Genomic DNA, 19,467 nt, shown 5'->3' with positions numbered 1-19,467 from the left:
TTCCCTTCGCATAACCGACTCTTGATCCCATCTCTCTTTGGTCGCCATGAGAATAACTTATGACACTTTGCATAACTTTCTATATAGTATTCTCATAGCGGGTCAATCCGGTATAAATATTACTCCTAATATTCATACCTATGTTTAAGACTCGATAACTCTTTATCCATGATCCATGAGATGCGATCATCAGTCTACAAACATAATAGTCTTAATGCTTTAATGTTATCCCACTTCACACTAAAGCTCGACTACGGATACTTTAAGAATAGTGTCCTTATGTTTAATGTGTTCTTATGATTAAGTCACACTTAATACATTAAACGGACTATCTATTCCAGGGACTTTATTAAACAAACGTAATAAAGAAAATGCCTTTTATTATTAATAAATAATTCGATACAAGTACCAAAAGTATTGGCCTCTAGGGCTTACACCAACAGCGAGATGGCAAATGATTTTGACCGAATATGATATACAATATACCTCTCAGAAAGCAATCAAGGGGAGTGTATTGTTTGATTACCTCGCCCAACAACCCATTGAGGATTATCAACCGATGAATTTTGAATTTCCTGATGAGGACATCATGTTTCTCAGATCGAAAGATTGTGAGGAACCGATCCCGGAGGAGGGGTCTGACCCTGAATCCGAATGGATTCTGATGTTTGATGGGGCCGTTAACGTGAACGGTAGCGGTGTTGGTGCTGTTTTGGTTACGCCGAAAGGATCCCACATTCCTTTTGCTGCCCGGCTAACATTTGAGTGCACCAACAACGTGGCTGAATACGAAGCTTGTATCTTGGGGATTGAAGAGGCTATTGATTTGAGGATCAAGAACCTAATAATATATGGAGATTCAGCTTTGGTTGTGAATCAGGTTAACGGAAAATGGTATACGCATCAATCTCATTTAGTTCCATACCGGGATTATACGAGGAGATTGTTGACGTTTTTCACCAAGGTGGTATTACATCATGTGCCTAGAGAAGAGAATCCTTTGGCAGATGCTTTGGCTACTCTGGCCGTCTTAATTAAGGTGCAGTGGTGGAATCAGTTCCCCAGTGTTGAGGTGGGACGTCTGGATAGACCGGCTTATGTGTTTACTGTTGACACAGCGCCTGACGATGAGAAGCCGTGGTATTACGATATCAAGCGCTATCTGGAGACTCAAGAGTATCCTGAGGGAGCATCCAAGAAGGACCGAAAGACTCTGCGGAGGTTGTCCATGGTGTTCTACTTGAATAAGGATGGGGTTTTGTACAAGCGTAATTTTGATTGGGTTTTGCTCAGATGCGTTGATGATAAAGAAGCAAGCCAATTGATGAAAGAGGTTCACGAGGGATCGTTCGGTACCCATGCCAGTGGGAATGCAATGGTGAAGAAGCTGCTGAGGGCAGGTTATTACTGGATGACAATGGAGGCCCAATGTTTCAATTTCGTGCGGAAGTGTCATAAATGCCAGATTTATGCTGACAAGGTGCACGTGCCTCCAAACCCGTTGAGTTTGATGTCGTCTCCGTGGCCGTTCGCTATGTGGGGCATTGATATGATCGGGAAGATTGAGCCTACGGCTTCGAATGGGCACCGGTTCATATTAGTGGCTATTGATTACTTCACCAAGTGGGTGGAAGCGACCTCTTATACAAATGTGACGAAACAGGTCGTTGCCAGATTCCTGAAGAGAGACATCATTTGCAGATATGGGGTTCCCGAGAGAATCATTACTGATAATGGTTCTAATTTGAACAACAAGATGATGGCAGAACTGTGCCAGGAATTCAAGATCGAGCATCACAATTCTTCTCCTTATCGTCCGAAGATGAATGGGGCGGTTGAGGAAGCCAATAAGAACATTAAGAAGATTGTGCAGAAAATGGTCGTGACCTATAAAGATTGGCATGAGATGTTGCCATTTGCATTACATGGATACCGAACTTCGGTGCGTACTTCTAATGGGGCAACGCCTTTCTCGTTGGTATATGGAATGGAAGCCGTGCTACCGGTTGAGGTTCAGATTCCCTCTTTGAGAGTCCTGATGGACGTGAAGTTGCAAGAGGCTGAATGGGTAAGAACCCGGTATGAAGAGTTGAGCCTAATTGAGGAAAGGAGGCTAGCGGCCATTTGTCATGGGCAGTTATACCAGCAGAGGATGAAGCGTGCTTTTGACCGAAAGGTGCGACCTCGGGTATACCATGTGGGCGATATGGTATTGAAAATGATCCTTCCTCCTCAAAACGATCGTAGGTGCAAGTGGACACCTAATTATGAAGGTCCATTCGTGGTCAAGAAGGTTTTCTCTGGCGGAGCTTTGTTGTTAACGACCATGGATGGCGAAGATTTTCCATCCCTTGTGAACGCGGACGCAGTTAAAAAATACTTCGTATAAGAGACCCGCTGGACGAAAAGAATAAAATAGTCCAGGCAAAAATGGGCATCCCGGCGAACCGAAAAAATGAATGAAAAGGTTCGGGCAAAAATTAGGGATAAAAAAAAAAGGAAAAATTGTACACCCGGCAAGTCGAAAACCTGGAAAGGCGGCTTGGGCAAAAAGGGGCATCCCGGTGGACTGAAAACCCGAAAGGACGGTCCAGGCAAAAGAGGGATTGAAACGAACAACTGCGTCCAGCATGATCGTTTGCTTTGGTTAAGATGACATGGATAATCCCCGGTAGGGAGCAGTCGGAAACGTCTTGTTCAGAAGGCAGAAGATATGGAGAGTTTGAGGACATATGGGGTGTAACCGAGTTGAAACTCGATGAGATCGCGGTTTCACATTTCCATTAGGATAGATTTTTCCTTTTGTGCGCAATTACCTCTTTTCAGGAATTGCTTCCTTTGTATTGCTCATTCACGAGCCACATTTTTCCCATCAATAAAATGCATATTCAGTCAAATAATTTTGTTTTTGTTTTCATTACCGCTTTGATTGCAAAAACATTCATTTATTTTGATAAAGAATCTTTGCATTTTGATACATGGAGGTCCCTTCCTATGCATGCTTATGAGATTGAAAGCTTGAAATCTTATTCGGAAGGTTGAGTGACCCAAGTGTTGAAATTTTGGCACGCCTGGGGCACGTTTTTATCTAACGATCTCTTTTGCAGGTGCTGTTAGATATTTTCTCTCACTTGCAGGTTGTGATGTGAAAGCTTCTGACAAAAGATCCCCGTGGAGTCCAATCAGGGACGAGGAACGGGAGAATGGTGATAAGACAACGAAAGACGTGCGGCGATCCTTGAGAATTAATCAAGAAGACTCTTCAAAGTCTGAGGATTGGAAAGTTTGTATAAATTCAAAGAGTTCGATCTCCGTCGAGTACGGAGAAGTCGGAAATACAAGGTGATGAATCAAAAAAGTCCAGACGAGTCTGGAAGCTCTCAAAAGTGGAAAGCTGACATTGGGTTTAGATGGTGAAAACCAGGGCTCGACGAGTCGACGGGTGTTCTGCGCCAGATTTCCTTGTTTCCCCAAACAGGGTTGGGATTGTTACTTCCTCAGCAGATTCAAGGTCTGTGTCTTCCCTAGCAGGGTCGGGATGGTTATATCCCCAACATGTTTGAGATCGGTGTTTCCTCAGCAGTCAGGCTTGAAGGTTGCTGTTTCCCCAGCGGAGGTGTCCGTTGCTAGCTTTTTCCTCAGCAAGTCAAAGACCGTTGTTTTCCCCGCAGAATGCGTTGGTGGTTTTTCCCCAGCGAAGTCCCCTAGTGGATCGGGTTCAGTGGAGGTCATCCTTGGTAAGGGTGGTCCTCTTCCCAGCAGCAGTGCCATTCCCTAGCAGGGTGGTGATTGGAGTGTTGTCGAGTTCCTCAGCAGAGTGCCTCGAGCTCCCCAGGAGAGTCCCTTGAGGGGGATACTTTTTATGCATTCATCATTTAAGAGATCATAGCATATTGCATAATAAATTGCGTAGCATTTCCATGATTATGGAGCATTACGCTAAAAATCATCATGCATCATCATTGCAAGCATCAGCTAGTCTCAAGCCGTGGTTACCATTTGAGATTTGGTTTCGCCAATGGGTGAAGATGCTACTCAAGTCGTGGTTACCGTTTGAGAAGTGGTTTCGCTAGTTGGAAAATCAGTATCAGCATTGCAAGCATCAGTTACTCGAGCCGTGGTTACCGCTTGGGAGTTGGTTTCGCTGGATGGTGAAGATGTTACTCTGAGGAGTTTAGCATCGTGACGTTGGGTCAACGGTATTCCCCAGTAGTGCGATACTGGAGGAGATTTCTGTCGTGCGAGATGGAAGTTGGAAGATGTTACTCTGAGGAGTTTAGCATCGTGACGTTGGAGTAACAATGTTCCCCAGTAGTGCGATATTGGAGGAAATTTTTCTATCGGACAGAGATGGAAATAAAATCAAAGAACGTTACGCGATCAGCGCGAAAATACATTTCAATTGGAGAAAGGGAAATGTTGCGGCATTTTCTGGAGGACGGGGTTCAAACGGAGATTGGAGTTGGAGATTATATCCGGGATGAGGTCCTCAGGATTATCTTTTGATCATGTGTCACCTTAGACTGTGGCTGAGGCCAACCGAAGTCGTTATGGGTATCTTCTGAGGAAGAAATGCACATGTTACCTTCATTTCGTGAAGGTGTACCCTCTGATATGTCGCCATCAGAGTGGTGTTTTGGTGTTATTTCCGACGTTGCCAGCGGAATTATCACAAGAAAGCGGAGAACGGGGTTCAAATGGAGAAAGGGAAGTGTTGCAGCATTTTCTGGAGAACGGGGTTCAAATGGAGAAAGGGAGACACGGGGTGTTTTCTGGAGAACGGGGTTCACAATGGCGATCGCGAGTTATCGTCAGGCGACTGGGGTTCAATTGGAGAACGGGGTTCATTGTTTGGCAAACAAGACTACTATGAATATGTCGGGGTTCAAATGCGGTGATCGGGGATCATACGCGCGAAGATATTTGTTCGGGGTTCAAGAAAAGCAAAAAAAGTTTATCAATCAGAAAGTTCCGGGGTTCAAGAAAAAGTAAAAGAAATAATAATAATAATCCCCAGCGGATGCGGTGTTCAGGCCATGATTATCCATGTGTTACCATTTATTTTGGTATACAGGGCGAATTTCTGTTCGGTGTTCAGGCCGACTGTCCCCGTACCAGACGGATTTTTCTTTTGAGATCACTTCTTTGCCGATTCTGACAAGCACTGTTAATTACTTCCCATCAGAGCGCAAATTGTTCGTCTGTTCTTGGTATTCAATCACTCTTCACCTTGATCATCTGAAAGCCGAGGCTATTCATATCGACAGGTTCAAAGTGGATTGAATAGGGCCAGCTGTAACATCTCAAAATTTGCCCTCCTCTTCTTTCAAAAAAAAAAAAAAATTTGTTGCAGGCTGTGAGTCGACCATAAGGGTCAGCGCATGGACCACGGGTCAGCGCATAGCATGTTTGAGTCGACCATAAGGGTCAGCCCATGGACCACGGGTCAGCGCATAGCATGCTTGAGCCGACCTATGGTCGACCGCTCGTGCGAAAACTCAGTTTTCTGAGTATTTTCCACTGTGTGAAAAGCTGTTTTTTGGTTGGTAAGTTGGTTATTTTCCAAATTTTGCTCACACACCTTATTTTCACTTAATCACAATTAACCAATTGCTAATTGCACTTTCAGTATGATTAGTACAACATATAAATACCATAATCATAACAGAATTTGGAGGTTAATCACAATTCACATTTCAAGATCCAAATTCTCTCTCCCTCCAAAATTTTCTTCCATTCATAATTCAAAATTTTTCCAAATAGCATTGCAATATTACTGCATATTCTTGTTCCCTAGCATTGATTTAGTGCAGATCAAGTATTTGTTTGAAGAATTCGTGCAAGAATGGTGCATAGCAAGCTCATGAAGTTGAAAATGGAAAGTCAAGTTTAAGCTAGATCTACACGTGTGCAAGTTTCCTTTTCTTCACCAAACATCATTTCAAGCATTGTAGAGTGGATTTGGATAGTTACAAGTTGTGGATCGTGCAAAATCAAGAACTGCTCTTCAAGAGGTTCAGTTTTCGAGTCTCTTAATTCTCAAATTCATGTATATATTCTGGTAGATCTTGTTCCCCTGGTGATTCTGATCTAAAAATCGTGTGAATTGGTGCATTATTGAGCAAGATATGAGTGTTTAAAGTTTTACATCCATGAATGTTCTTGCTTGATTCTCTTAGATCTTGATGATTTGTGCTTAAATATTTGTTGATCTATGCTCTCCATTGCAAGAGCTTCATGATGATGTATTTGTTTCTGAGTTCTGGAAAAAATTCTGGAAAAATGTTGAATCTCGCGCATTGTTCATCTTCTTCTTCATGAAGAAGATGAAGATTTTCAGCTATGCGTCGACCATACAGCAAGGTTGCGTCGACCATACAGCAGTTTTACGTCGACCGTAGCTGGTCTTGCGCTAACCCGAAGCTCTAGCTGTGTTTTTATGAGTCGACCATAGCTGGCCATGCGTCGACTCTTCTCTGGTTAGGGTTTTTGCTGGCGCGCTCAAAGTGAATTTGTACAGGGTTCGATCCCTGCTGAGCGCTGATTTTCAAAAATGTTTTCATATTTTCATCTTTTCCTTCTAACTTTGCCATGCTTTGATTTTAATTGCTCTTCCAACTTAGAAAAATCATATAAAATAGGAAATTGCATCAATTTGATCCCAATTTTTTGCATCTTGTTCCTCTGTTTGTCTATTTTTTATTGATCATAATTTCCAAAGTTGTGCTTGGCTGGATAATTTTTTGTGCTAGAATGTTTGAACATGTATCTATTTTGTACCTTGCCTTGCTTATTCATTTGTGCAATGCTGGTTTTTGATCCAATGAATCTGAAAATTTGCATGATAAAACTAGACATATTGCTTGACATTTTGGTGTTGATTTGGTATTTTTATCAATTGTCATCTCTGTTTTATTATTGTTCTAAACTGGTGTGACAATTTGTGTCACACCTTGTGATGTTCAACTTAAATGATGTGTTGGCCATGCCAAATGATCTCCAATTATCCTGATTTTTTGTATGATACATGTTATGAATGTTCTGATTGCTCATGAATTTTATTGGAATTATTTGAATCATTTCTGATTTAATTGAGATTTTTCATTCTGGTGGATCACATTTGAGCTTTTAAATTGCTTTGAAGTTCAATTGATCATGAAATACTTTTGGTTAATGATATTGATGTGAGACCTTTTGGATTGTTTCAAGATGTGTTTGAAGTTGGTTCATGTTAATTTTCAGCTCCTGTTTTAAATTTTTTCTTCATCTTTGACCCTAGGCTTTGACCTAGTGGTTTGTTGCTTATGTTTGAGCTTTGATTTCAGGTGGAGCATTCAAGTTCCTTAGTTGTTGGTGCTCTATCACTTGAGCCTTTGATGTTTACTTTTGACTACTAACTTTGTATGTTTTGTAGGGTTGTTAACTCATTTGAGTTTGACTTGTTGGCTTATGCCTTTGCTCATTGGGTTTGACTGTTTGATATTCATGATTGTCTGTTTGCTTGTACAGTTGAACTGATTTGTTTAGATTGTTTTCAGGTACATAAGTTGCTTAAGTTCACTTTGAACTTGCTTTTGCTTGGTTGCTTAACCATTGAGGTATAACTCTCTGACTTCATGTAGTCTGGAAGACCTGTCCTGTTATGTGGGCAGACACCTGTCTGAAGTCCTCCTTAAGAGGCAATGCTTGTGTTTGTTTATCTTTTGTGCCAAGCAGGAAAAGTCCTCTTATGAGGAAATTGGCAGATAAAAGAGATGTGTAATCCATCTCCTGCTATTCAGTGTGTCATCCACTTTGCTCACACCATGTGTTGATGCATTGAGGATATTAACCCAAGATCTTTGTTGTGTCAGTCATATGTGGAGAAGACTTCCTACTTTCTGAACTCCCACACTTTCATTTGTCTGAAGCTCTCCCAGGCCAGGGATAAGAGCTGTGAGGTCTTACCCTCACTTCCTATTTCATCTACTTCACCCTAACTCTCAATGTTAGGGTTAAGAGCTAACTACACCCGATTCCAGTTGGCTTGTGTTTCACAGCCTAACCTTGTATGAGCCCAATTGTTTGCATATAGTGTGTGTGCTTGCTTTTTGTGCTTGTATGGCTTTGCCTGTGCTGTTTAGGATAGCTTGCTGCCTGTGCAAGTTAGATAGAAACCTCAACCTAGGACCATGGTGTATTTGCATGATAACTATTAGGCTCGAGTCAGGCTCCCTTCTAGTTTGTCATTTCCCAGTCTCTGGTTAGGTTAGAAGTTCTTTCCCTGTTAAGGGGAACTACGTTGCCCTGATCCTCATACCAGATGAGGTACGTAGGCAGGAGATCGTACGAGATCTCTCCGGGCACCCTTTTCTCTTTTTGTGTGTCTTTGCTTGACAGCTAGCAGGCTCGAGTACCAGACTCCCTGTTAGCTTGTTTGTCCTTTTTTGTTGCTTTTGACGACTCAGCGTCCGGTTAACCTCTTATTTTTTTGGAGTCTGACGTAAGTCCAGCGATTGGCAGTCGGTTTCCTATGTGTGCGTGTGGAGTCTGACGTAAGTCCAGCGATTGGCAGTCGGTTTCCTGAGTGTGTTTGTTGGTTCAGAGTCTGATGTAAGTCCAGCGATTGGCATTCGGTGTCCATGTTTGCCTGTTTGTGTGGAGTCTGACATAAGTCCAGCGATTGGCAGTCAGTTTCCTGTGTGTGTTTTGTTTCGGTGTGCGTGAGCCGAACTACGGTAGCTCTGATTCTCATTCCAGATGAGATACGTAGGCATAGGATGTGATATCCTAGCGAGCCCTTTCCCCTTTTCTTCCATCTGTGTTTTATTTCAGTGTGCGTGCATTCTTTTGAGCAGTGTTTAGCAACCTTTCTTCTATCCTTCTGAGCGTGGATCCCGTCGAGTACGACGGATGCATAGGGGTGCTAATACCTTCCCTTCGCATAACCGACTCCCGATCCCATCTCTCTTTGGTCGCGAGACCATGTCTTTTCCAGGTTTACTTCGAGCGTTTCCTTTCCCTCTTTTGGGATAAATAACGCACGGTGGCGGCTCTGTTTGTTTTGCTTTTTCCCGCCGGTTGTTTTTCGCGGATGCGACAGACATCTTCTCACCCAGGGCTCCTGAGGCATTAGTAATTTCAAGGATATTCATATGAAATTCATGGATGTTTTCATCTTCTTTCATCCTTAAATTTTCAAACTTGGTAGTGAGCAGCTGCAGTTTAGACATCTTTACTCTAGAGGTGCCTTCATGAGTGGTTTTGAGAATGTTCCAAGCATCTTTAGCCACCTCACAGTTGTTTACCAATCTGAAGATATTCTTATCTACTCCATTGAATATAGAATACAATGCTTTAGAGTTCCCAAGGGCTAGATCATCCTCCTCATTGGTCCATTGTTCCTCATCCTTCTTATCAGTTGTAGCTTCTCCATCCTTAGTAATAACTGGATGTTCCCATCCTGTTAAAACAACTTTCTAAGCCTTATTATCCAAAGATTTTAGGAAGGCTACCATTCGAGGTTTCCAGTAGTCATAGTTGGATCCATCTAGAATAGGTGGTCTGTGAACAGATCCTCCATCTCTCTCCATAATACCAGAAAGTAACGTCCCTAGATCTCACCCAGAACCAGAGCAGGATGCCTGCTCTAATACCAATTGAAATTCTGGTATCAGATATGAGATGTCGAAGGTAATGTCACGACACTAATATCTGAACAATACAAACAGGACAAAAGATAAAGAACAGTAATGCAAGAGACACAAGCAATTGTTAACCCAATTCGGTGAAGGAGAATTGCGGTCCAAAACGCAGCAGAAATAAAAATTTTCTCCTTTAGAGATCCTTACGAATGGTCATGATCAGTGATAGAATATTTACCTCTTGTGACGATTGAAACCTTTGGTGCAGATCTCTTGTGACGATCAAAACCTTTGATGCAGATCCACGGAGCGATCACGAACGTTGAACGATGACAACGTCTCTACTCAGTCCACACGAACGGATTCCTTCAATCACAGTGCTAGCTGGTACGAATGAAGACTTTGAGTGAGAGAGAGAGAGAGAAAACGAAAATAATGCAACTGCAATCAATGCTTCTGCACAAGGGTTCTATTTATAGAACCACTTGTGTGGGCTTCAAGCTAAAAGGCCCACTTAAGTGTATTTTGGCCCATATCTTATAATATGCCCAAAATCACTTAAGCCCATGGTACCTTACCATATTTCGTATTCTACTCAAGTACACCGTACCTTACGATGTTCTATAATTCACTTAAGGGCACCGTACCTTACGGTATTCCTTAGTTACTCTACCTCTCATCAATCCGTCCTTTGTGTGTGACCCTGTAGGTTTTCGTGACGTTGGCAATTATATTAAATCATGTATTTAACATAATAAACAGTGAGCGGTATCTAGCAACACCTCACTGCTACCCAAGACACGAAAATGTCATGTGATCTGACAATTCCTTCTGTGATAATACTTATGTGTATAATTACCCTTTTGCCCTTATGTCTATATTGAACACAAGGCATAAACCGTGTCATCCTTGTCCAGTTCAATATTGGGCCCATAGACATTTATCCTGTTATGCAGGATGGGCAAATTCCATCTAGGTCACTCATGTCCCTCAGCATGCTTCGTGGAGTACCCATCAACTGTCTTTATGGTAATCCAGTTACGGACAACGTTGGATCAACAATAAAGCACTCGACTCTACATCTAGGATCCATAGTGGTTTCAGGTCGAAGAGTGGTATACACCATTATCACCATGAGAATAACTTATGACACTTTGCATAACTTTCTATATAGTATTCTCATAGCGGGTCAATCCGGTATAAATATTACTCTTAATATTCATACCTATGTTTAAGACTTGATAACTCTTTATCCATGATCCATGAGATGTGATCATCAATCTACAAACATAATAGTCTTAATGCTTTAATGTTATCCCACTTCACACTAAAGCTTGACTACGGATACTTTAAGAATAATGTCCTTATGTTTAATGTGATCTCATGATTAAGTCATACTTGATACATTAAACAGACTAGCTATTCTAGGGACTTTATTAAACAAACGTAATAAAGAAAAAGCCTTTTATTATTAATAAATAATTCGATACAAGTACCAAAAGTATTGGCCTTTAGGGCTTACACCAACATTCGGTGCAAACTCACCTACGTCTGGGGGCTACCAAGCCAGGTAGGAAATCCACTAAACAGAATCAGTTCAAAGACTTTCAGTAAATAACTTCATACAGTCTTTTCACCTGATCTCTACCCGTGTGACTTCTACCTAAGAACTCTTAGATATGAGATCCTACTCACTCCCCCTCAATCACAACAGTGATATAAAACAAGAATTACAATGAAAAGAAGACACTCTTCAAAGACACATACTTGATCCTACTTAAAAACTTCAATCAAGTAAACACACATTCATGCTTCAAAGCTTAGAGTAGACAAATTACAACTCAAAAATCAGACCAATTCAATCATCTATGGATGAATTGAATGGCTTACAATTCACACGACCACACAAGACTAAAACCCTTATTCTCTCTCAATATTTTGTTCGTTATTTCTTGTGTATCAAATCAGGTTTTCTATGTCCTTTTTATAGAAGCAATTAGCTGGGCTTGAACATCATAAAACCCTAAAACTATTTTCCACTCATATCTTCTCATGACAGTTGATTATATCTCTTTGGAAAATAAGTCAATCTAGTTGTAATTACTGATTGATAGCGTGTTCAATCATCTCATCAATCATACACAGATTAGCATTAAAAATGCAATCACATAATACATAACATTCAGGCTGAATGATCTGTATACAGATGTCATGACATCGGGTCTGACATCTCAGTAAAATCCTGCATAATCACATCTTATGTCAAGACAACACATGTGACAACTTGTGAACACTCTAGGTTTTACCAAAATTGCTACCAACACAAGAACCAACAATATGTACTTAACGATACATAAATATCATTCAAAGGAGAAAACCACGTTATACAAGTTAATAGGGAGAATAACAACTTCCACCTCCACGCTCCTAAGTCTAAAGACCTAGACCCAATGAATCTTTATAAATACCTTAACTTGAAGATGTAGGAGGAGATGATTCATTCACCTAAAGACCATAAATATAGAATTTTTCACCCGTATATGTGAATTAGCTTTAACCACCCTTAACGATCCTAAATATCACATATAACCCTTCAAATACATGGTTATTGTTATAGTAAGTTTTAAGTTTTTAGCTTTTTAGGTTATGCATTGATATCTTAAAAGTGTAAGAAGCAAGAAATAGTTGTTAAATCCTCTATTGAATTTAACTAGCCCTCCATTGTTATGAAATATAAAGGCTCTATGATCTTTTAGTTGAAATTATATATTCTCTAACAAAGCCAATGTCTCTCTAGGCTAATAATACAAGTGGTATTCAAATTATTGGTATTCAAATTATTGACAATCCGATCTTCCATAAACTCATGAGACCTAATGACCGTCTTATATCACTATTTCATATCAACATCCAATATTAAAAAACAAACATTCTTATCAAGATTATACCTCGTCTGCCTGCACCATCATTTTCTTATTAAAAGTTGATGTCTCTTGACCAACAACTTCAAATTTAACCATTTATTTATTTGTAAAGAAGATAACTTCTTAATTGTATATATTAAATTTTCTAAAATAAGCTAGACAAATCAAATAATATACTGTACTAATTATCATTATGAATTTCAATTGTACGTAAATGCTCTAGTTATAATCTATAAAAGGATTATCATAAAGAAAGGCACACAACCATTAATTCTCATGACACCTTGATTAAACATGTTTATGTCCTCCAAAATATTTTGAATTTCGTTTTTAATCCTCAAAATATTTTCTTTAAAAACATGGTCCTCATAAAATTTTTCATCCACATTTTTGTTCTCTAATATTAAAATTATCGTTAAAATTATTGTTAATTCAGTCACTAAGCATTAAATCGTCCTAAAAGCGTCACTAATTTAGTCGTTAAGTTATAAAAAACATCGCTAAATTACAGGAGAGACCAAAAATATGGGTGATAAATTTTAAGAGAAATATTCTTTAAAAAAAATATTTTAAAGAATTAAAAATAAAATTTAAAATATTTAAGAGAAATAAAAACATATTTAACCCTTCCTAATAATAATGATCACTAATTAGATGTAAGAAGTGTTACAAGCAAAAAAAAATAAAATCATATTCCTTTTTCATTCCTTCCCTTATTCCTCAAAACGAATTTAGCCGCAATGTGATCATAATCCTTTTGCAACTAATGCATGTAACAACTAATATTTTTTCCTATTTGCCATTTTTTTTTTGCATGGACCACACTCCCACTTGCACTCATTTTCAACAATTTAAATATGAAAAACAATAAATTCTACTCCTCAACAAACACAAAATTTCAATTCTTCTACATGACCCATGTTTTTTCTTCCCTCACAATGTCAAATGTTCCCTATATATTACAACATTTAACCACCAATGTAGAAAATGTACACCTTAAAAGTCTTCTTCCTTCTCAAGCTCTTCTTCCTCAACACCAACATGATATCTTCAATTCATCAATAGTTTATATTAATTATTATTTCAAACCACTTTTTCTTATACCATGCCTGCAAAACTAGTAGAAGTATATCATTTAACTTCTCATCTTTTTTTTAAAATCATTTTCATTTAAATTTTCTTACCAAAGGGTTTATATTTTTATCATTTGTTTAGGTTATGTGGCCTGCATTAGTTGCTAATAAGATACTCCATAAGAGACTTGGAAGCAGAAATTTTGTAGCAGATTATCAAAGTTATACAGATCCTTTATTAGGTATCACAAGTGATGATCAGTTATCTATTACCACCAATTCCATTCTTAATGATCATCGCGATACCGAAAAGTACAAGTAAGAAGAAAAAAACATCACCATGCAATGGTTTTATATTCTTATCTATTCCATATTTGATGATTCTTTATGTTTATTTATTGAAGGGTTTTTGTGAGTACATGGAACATAGGTGGAATTGCACCAGATGAAGGATTGAATATTGAGGATTTGTTGGAGACATGCAGCAAGTCATTCGATATCTATGTATTCGGGTAATTTCATCAATAACTTCATAGAAGTTTGACTTCTTCCACCTTTAGCGACGAAATTAGCGTTGGATTCGACTCTTTTGACACTTAGCGACAAAATTAGCGTCGGATTTGACAATATTCCGTATCCGAATTTTCGTCGCTATTTCAACTTTGTTGAAAAGATGATTATGAATATCATGCATGTATACAAATATATATATGGTTTAGTTCTTTATGATTAATAATTTTGAACTGTTTGATTACATATTAGGTTTCAAGAAATTGTGCCACTAAAAGCATCGAATGTATTGGGATCAGAAGATAACAAGATATCAACAAAATGGAATTCTTTAATAAGAGAAGCTTTAAACAAGAGAACACATCACTACTGTTGCAAAGATATTGAAAGTGATGATGATAATATAAAGCAAGATTTGAAAGGAAATATTCCAGGTCAGCAGTGCAAATCAGCCTCACAAGATTTTCATTGTATCATTAGCAAGCAAATGGTTGGTATAATGATATCTGTGTGGGTTAGAAGTGACCTTAGTCCATTCATAAGACATCCATGTGTCTCTTGTGTTGGTTGTGGCATCATGGGTTGCTTAGGCAACAAGGTGACTTAATCAAACCCTAATTTTAGTTCATCTTACTTTAGTTATCCTTAGAATTTACATTTGTATGTATTTGTTAGCCAATAATCTCATTACTGTCCAATAAGATCAATCCAACGGTATTTAGATTAATCTAACATTTAATCTAGTGGCGCGTGTCTGTGTACTCGTCTCAAGGTCTTAAACTCAAATTTTCAAGTGGTATCAGTATCTGTATTGAGTCAGTTTATATACAGAGAACTTTTACTATTGAAAACAGTTTCTATATAAACCGCCTCAATACAGAAGCTGTTACCACTTTGGTTGAACTGATTATCGGCTCAGACTCATCTTTGTTACAGTAGTTCAACCAAAGCATGTAACCTAGCTCGAACCAACAAAGTGAAATTTGGTTGAACTGACTGCACAGAGGATCTGAGCCGATACTTTTGTATTTGATATCATTTTTCATTTTTAACGTTTTTCTTTTGTTCGACAACTTCGACAAACATGCAGGGTTCAGTATCTGTGAGATTTCTGTTACATGAAACAAGCTTCTGCTTTGTATGCAGCCATCTAGCTTCTGGTGGAAAGGAAGGAGATGAGAAGCACAGAAATTCCAACGTTGCTGAAATATTTTCTAGGACAAGTTTTCCTAAAGGCACTCTTTTGGATTTACCAAGAAAGATTCTTGATCATGAGTAAGTATTAATTGTTTGAAACCGTCCAACCAATCAACCTCAATCATTTGTTCCTTTAATAATCATGTTCCTTTCCCAACAAGTCATGAAAACAAGGTGCTATAATATTGAATATAATTTTTTTGTTTTTTCTTCTATTTTTATTGCTGTTAAAATTAAACAATTTGTTCAAGTTCAATTGAAGCATTATTATTGGAAGTTTCCAGCTTTGAATTTGTCTTTCTAGTTTAAACTAAACTATATGATTAGTTAATTAATCAACTTTAATGTAATCAAATTGACAGAGAGATAATTAATTACAAAGCAACAAAAAGATGCATGAACTACCAAATAGAATAAAACAAAGTTAAAATATAAAAAAACTAAAAGATATAAAATTCAACTAGTAACTAAGATATGATTAAAAAGTTAAAAATCATTTGATCTATTGTAATTAATTAGTGAATAATAAAAGTGAAGCAACTTTCTGCCGACTTAGAGTTAAATAAATAAATTAACTTTGATATACATGTTGTATAATTATTTTTTGATAAAATATGCATGTTGTATTATTTTAAGAAATTAATTAATGTTGACATTATTTTATGCAGTCATGTAATATTGCTTGGAGATTTAAATTATAGAATTTCTATGCCGGAAGAAACTACACGTTTATTGGTTGAAAAAAGAGACTGGGATTCCCTATTAGAAAATGATCAGGTATATATATATACATGTCTATGTACTATGTATGCATGCATTTATATTATAAGTATATATTATATGTATAGATTATAAAGACTTGGAATATTTATTTGTATATTGTTCTAACATAGTGATGATGAAAATGAAGCTAAAGATGGAGCTAGTGAATGGACACATTTTAAGAGGTTGGCATGAAGGGACAATCAAATTTGCTCCAACCTACAAGTATTTTCCAAATTCAGATTTGTACTATGGATGTTGTTATCATGGAAGCAAAAAAGCAGCAAAGAAAAGATCACCAGCATGGTATATAAGAGACATAATTAATACAACTAATATTTAATCATGATTGATAATATAAAGTTTCAAAGTTTCTTATATTTTGGTGTTTTTTTTTATCTTCATTTTAGGTGTGATAGAGTTATATGGTTTGGCAATGGTTTAAAGCAAATTGAGTATTCAAGAAGTGAATCAAAGTTATCGGATCATAGGCCTGTTAAGGCATTGTTTACAGCTGAAGTAAAGGTTTCATCATCATTCAAAAACTTGTCAAGTTTGTTTATGTCGGAAAGATTTGAACAAATTAAAAATGTATTTCAAGTTTCTCCCGAGTTTGCATGTAAAAAACAATCAAGTTTTCGTTTGTAAATATTAATATCGTTTTATATATTATACTAAACATGTTTTATTTTGTATAATCACGAATTTGTACGTAAAAAACAATTAAAAAATATGTTACAGTTAAACTGTGATTAAATAGTATTTTATTAAATATTTGTCGCTGTTAAATCTTAGGTAAGAAAATTTGTGGTTGTTTGAGGGATTGAATCCAGAATGTAATTAGTTGATGATGGAAATATGTCATTGTACATGCATTAAAAAAACTTTAATCTCAAACTAGTTTATTCTATTTAAATTTTGAAGCTCTAACATTCAAATATATTATATTCCAACTATATGATATTTAAACATAAGAAAAACAAAAATATGCATTTAAAAAATGAAAGTCGATGAATTATAAGCCAATAATTGAGCAAGTTGGTTACTAGAATAATTTCAAAAAATTGTTAGCCACATGCATAGATATATGGTTTTCAAGGATATGAAGTTAAAATTTTCCAAGACATATAGTATTATAAACACAAGTTGTAAGAATAAGTATGTGTGTATATTGCTTCCATTCAATGGTATGAAGCAAGAGTTAAGTTTTTCTTGTAGATATATGATTTTATAGATGCAACTTGTGAGAATAATGTGTCTCTGATGAATACTATAGTTGTGGCGTGCAGTCTTTCTATGAAAAAACATTAAACTATAAGCATATTTAGCATGTAGTTTTGCATTCATATAAGATGCTTTAACTCCAACCCCTATTACCAAAAAAAGAAAGGCCGGTGCTCCAACCCCATCTTATGCGGATCTAGATTCGTATATTCAATCTTTTGAAAAAAAACTAATTGTATATTTAATCTCATTTTCTTAATACCACTAACACCATTCTTGTTGATTCCTATTGGTGTTACTAGTTTTTTTTTAATGAAAAAATAATTTATAGATATAGGGGTAAAAACTCAAAAAATACAACATAAAGTAAATTCAATAAGCACAAGATATGTGTCCAACTAAAACACTAAGAAAGAAGAGATTACGGGATGGACAAACGAAAGCAAAACAACACTGGAGAGAGGTTTAGGTAATCAAAACCACATCTCAAAGATGTTGAGAAAAATAAATGTGAGTAGTGTAGAGAAGTCTCACATTGATTAGAAATGTGAAGATTTGAGTGTTTATAAGTGAGAGACCTCACACACCTATCGCCTTAAAATTTTGGGTTAATATATGGTGTGTCTATCACAAATGTGTGTTTATCATAAAAGAAAGTTCCCAAAGTAAAGATACTCCCTAGTGTTGACCCTCGAATAGCCCCAACAGTGGTATCATGAACAATTGGTTTGAGTGAAGGGACCGACTTATTTGTATTGAAATTCTCTACTAGGTAGGAGATGACCCGTTGAAAAGTGTCAACAACGGTGCAAGTGTAAAAAAAGAGCCTCCACTGGGGGGATATTGTGGATAGACTCACAATTGAGAGAGAATGTTGAGAAAAACAAGTGTGAGTAGTGTGAGAAAGTCTCACATTGGTTAGAAATGTGAAGACTTAAGGATTTATAAGTGATATAACCCATACACCTGTCATCTTAAGATTTTAGATGAGTATGTGACATGTCTCTCACAAATGTGTATTGTTCATAAAAGAAAGTTCCCAAAGTAAAAATGATCCCTCGTGTTAACCCCCGAATAGCCCTAACAAAAGGGGACACGGACTAGAAACTCAACCACCGAGACGATCATCAAACAAAAACATAAACCTCTAAAAAGAAAACACTAGAGCCATTATCAAATCCCCAAAACCTGTACATAGGTGCTCAAACCGATATTGCTTTAGACACAAAATATGGTTGTGAGACCAATCAGAGAAGGAGCATGAGTTTGCTACTGATCTCCTAAAAATGGCATTGTTTCAGACATTCCAAATTCGAAAGATTCGAATTTTATATAATCAATCAACACAATCAATATTAAGATTTATGATGAAGCACTCCATTTTATGTTGATAATCTAGAAAGATAGTGAATATGATTGTTGAGTATGTCCCTGTAGATTAAGTGATTATTTGGGTCTTTAAATACACACAAGGATATTGTTTTTACGTGTTTGTCTTTTATCATACCATTAATTTGTAATATATACAATTGATTTAATTCAACTAAATTAACTCTTAAATTTTAATTATTTTTAATGTATCAATACAATATAAATGGTAGCTGAATTTTTCTTTTGTTTAATTTTATATTTGAAATTTAATTTTTTAACATGTAACTACAGTTATATAATTAAGAATGATATTTTAGAAGTAATTTAAAGCATTAGTTTGTCTATTTGAAATAGAGGTGAGAATAGGTTAAGCCAACTAACATGCGTGTAACATTCCGAATCCAACATTCAGAATATTAGATGCTGGTACTAATACATATAACATTGCATAAGTGATATAAATACATGGAAAAATATAGTTGCATGTCCCTAATACATTCAAAGGGAGAACCCTAACACGATGACTTTGTTGCTTGTCTTATTGCTTTCATTTTCATTTACTTTCATTTATTGAGTCTCCTTCATCATTGTACATCATATATGAATCATGTTTGAATCTATTCGTTTTTAGCATGCATGAACCAATGGTTATATTTGAACTTGATCATGATGCGTTTAGTCAATTGCATAAGATAGTGAAATAAGAACCATGTGTGTTATTGATTCAAGTTAGGTGGAAAGAAAATTCTCAAAGTATTTTGAAAATCATGAAAAAATGAGATT

At 36.9% G+C, this 19,467-nt stretch overlaps 1 protein-coding gene across 1 annotated transcript; it reads left to right on the top strand.

Annotated features, from left to right (window-relative positions):
• The first annotated feature begins 13,480 nt into the window (after nucleotides 1-13,480).
• On the top strand, nucleotides 13,481-16,787 carry LOC127092479 (type IV inositol polyphosphate 5-phosphatase 9). Its single transcript, XM_051031358.1, has 8 exons — nucleotides 13,481-13,673; nucleotides 13,763-13,938; nucleotides 14,025-14,132; nucleotides 14,383-14,728; nucleotides 15,221-15,405; nucleotides 15,996-16,104; nucleotides 16,238-16,395; nucleotides 16,500-16,787. Exons 1-8 carry the CDS (start codon nucleotides 13,653-13,655, stop codon nucleotides 16,735-16,737), a joined length of 1,341 nt encoding a protein of 446 aa, XP_050887315.1. The 5' UTR covers nucleotides 13,481-13,652; the 3' UTR covers nucleotides 16,738-16,787.
• Nucleotides 16,788-19,467: the final 2,680 nt, after the last annotated feature.

The sequence above is a fragment of the Lathyrus oleraceus genome, chromosome 6 (assembly GCF_024323335.1).
Source record: "Lathyrus oleraceus cultivar Zhongwan6 chromosome 6, CAAS_Psat_ZW6_1.0, whole genome shotgun sequence".
NCBI lineage: Eukaryota > Viridiplantae > Streptophyta > Magnoliopsida > Fabales > Fabaceae > Lathyrus > Lathyrus oleraceus.
This window is presented reverse-complemented; position numbering and strand designations above follow the sequence as displayed.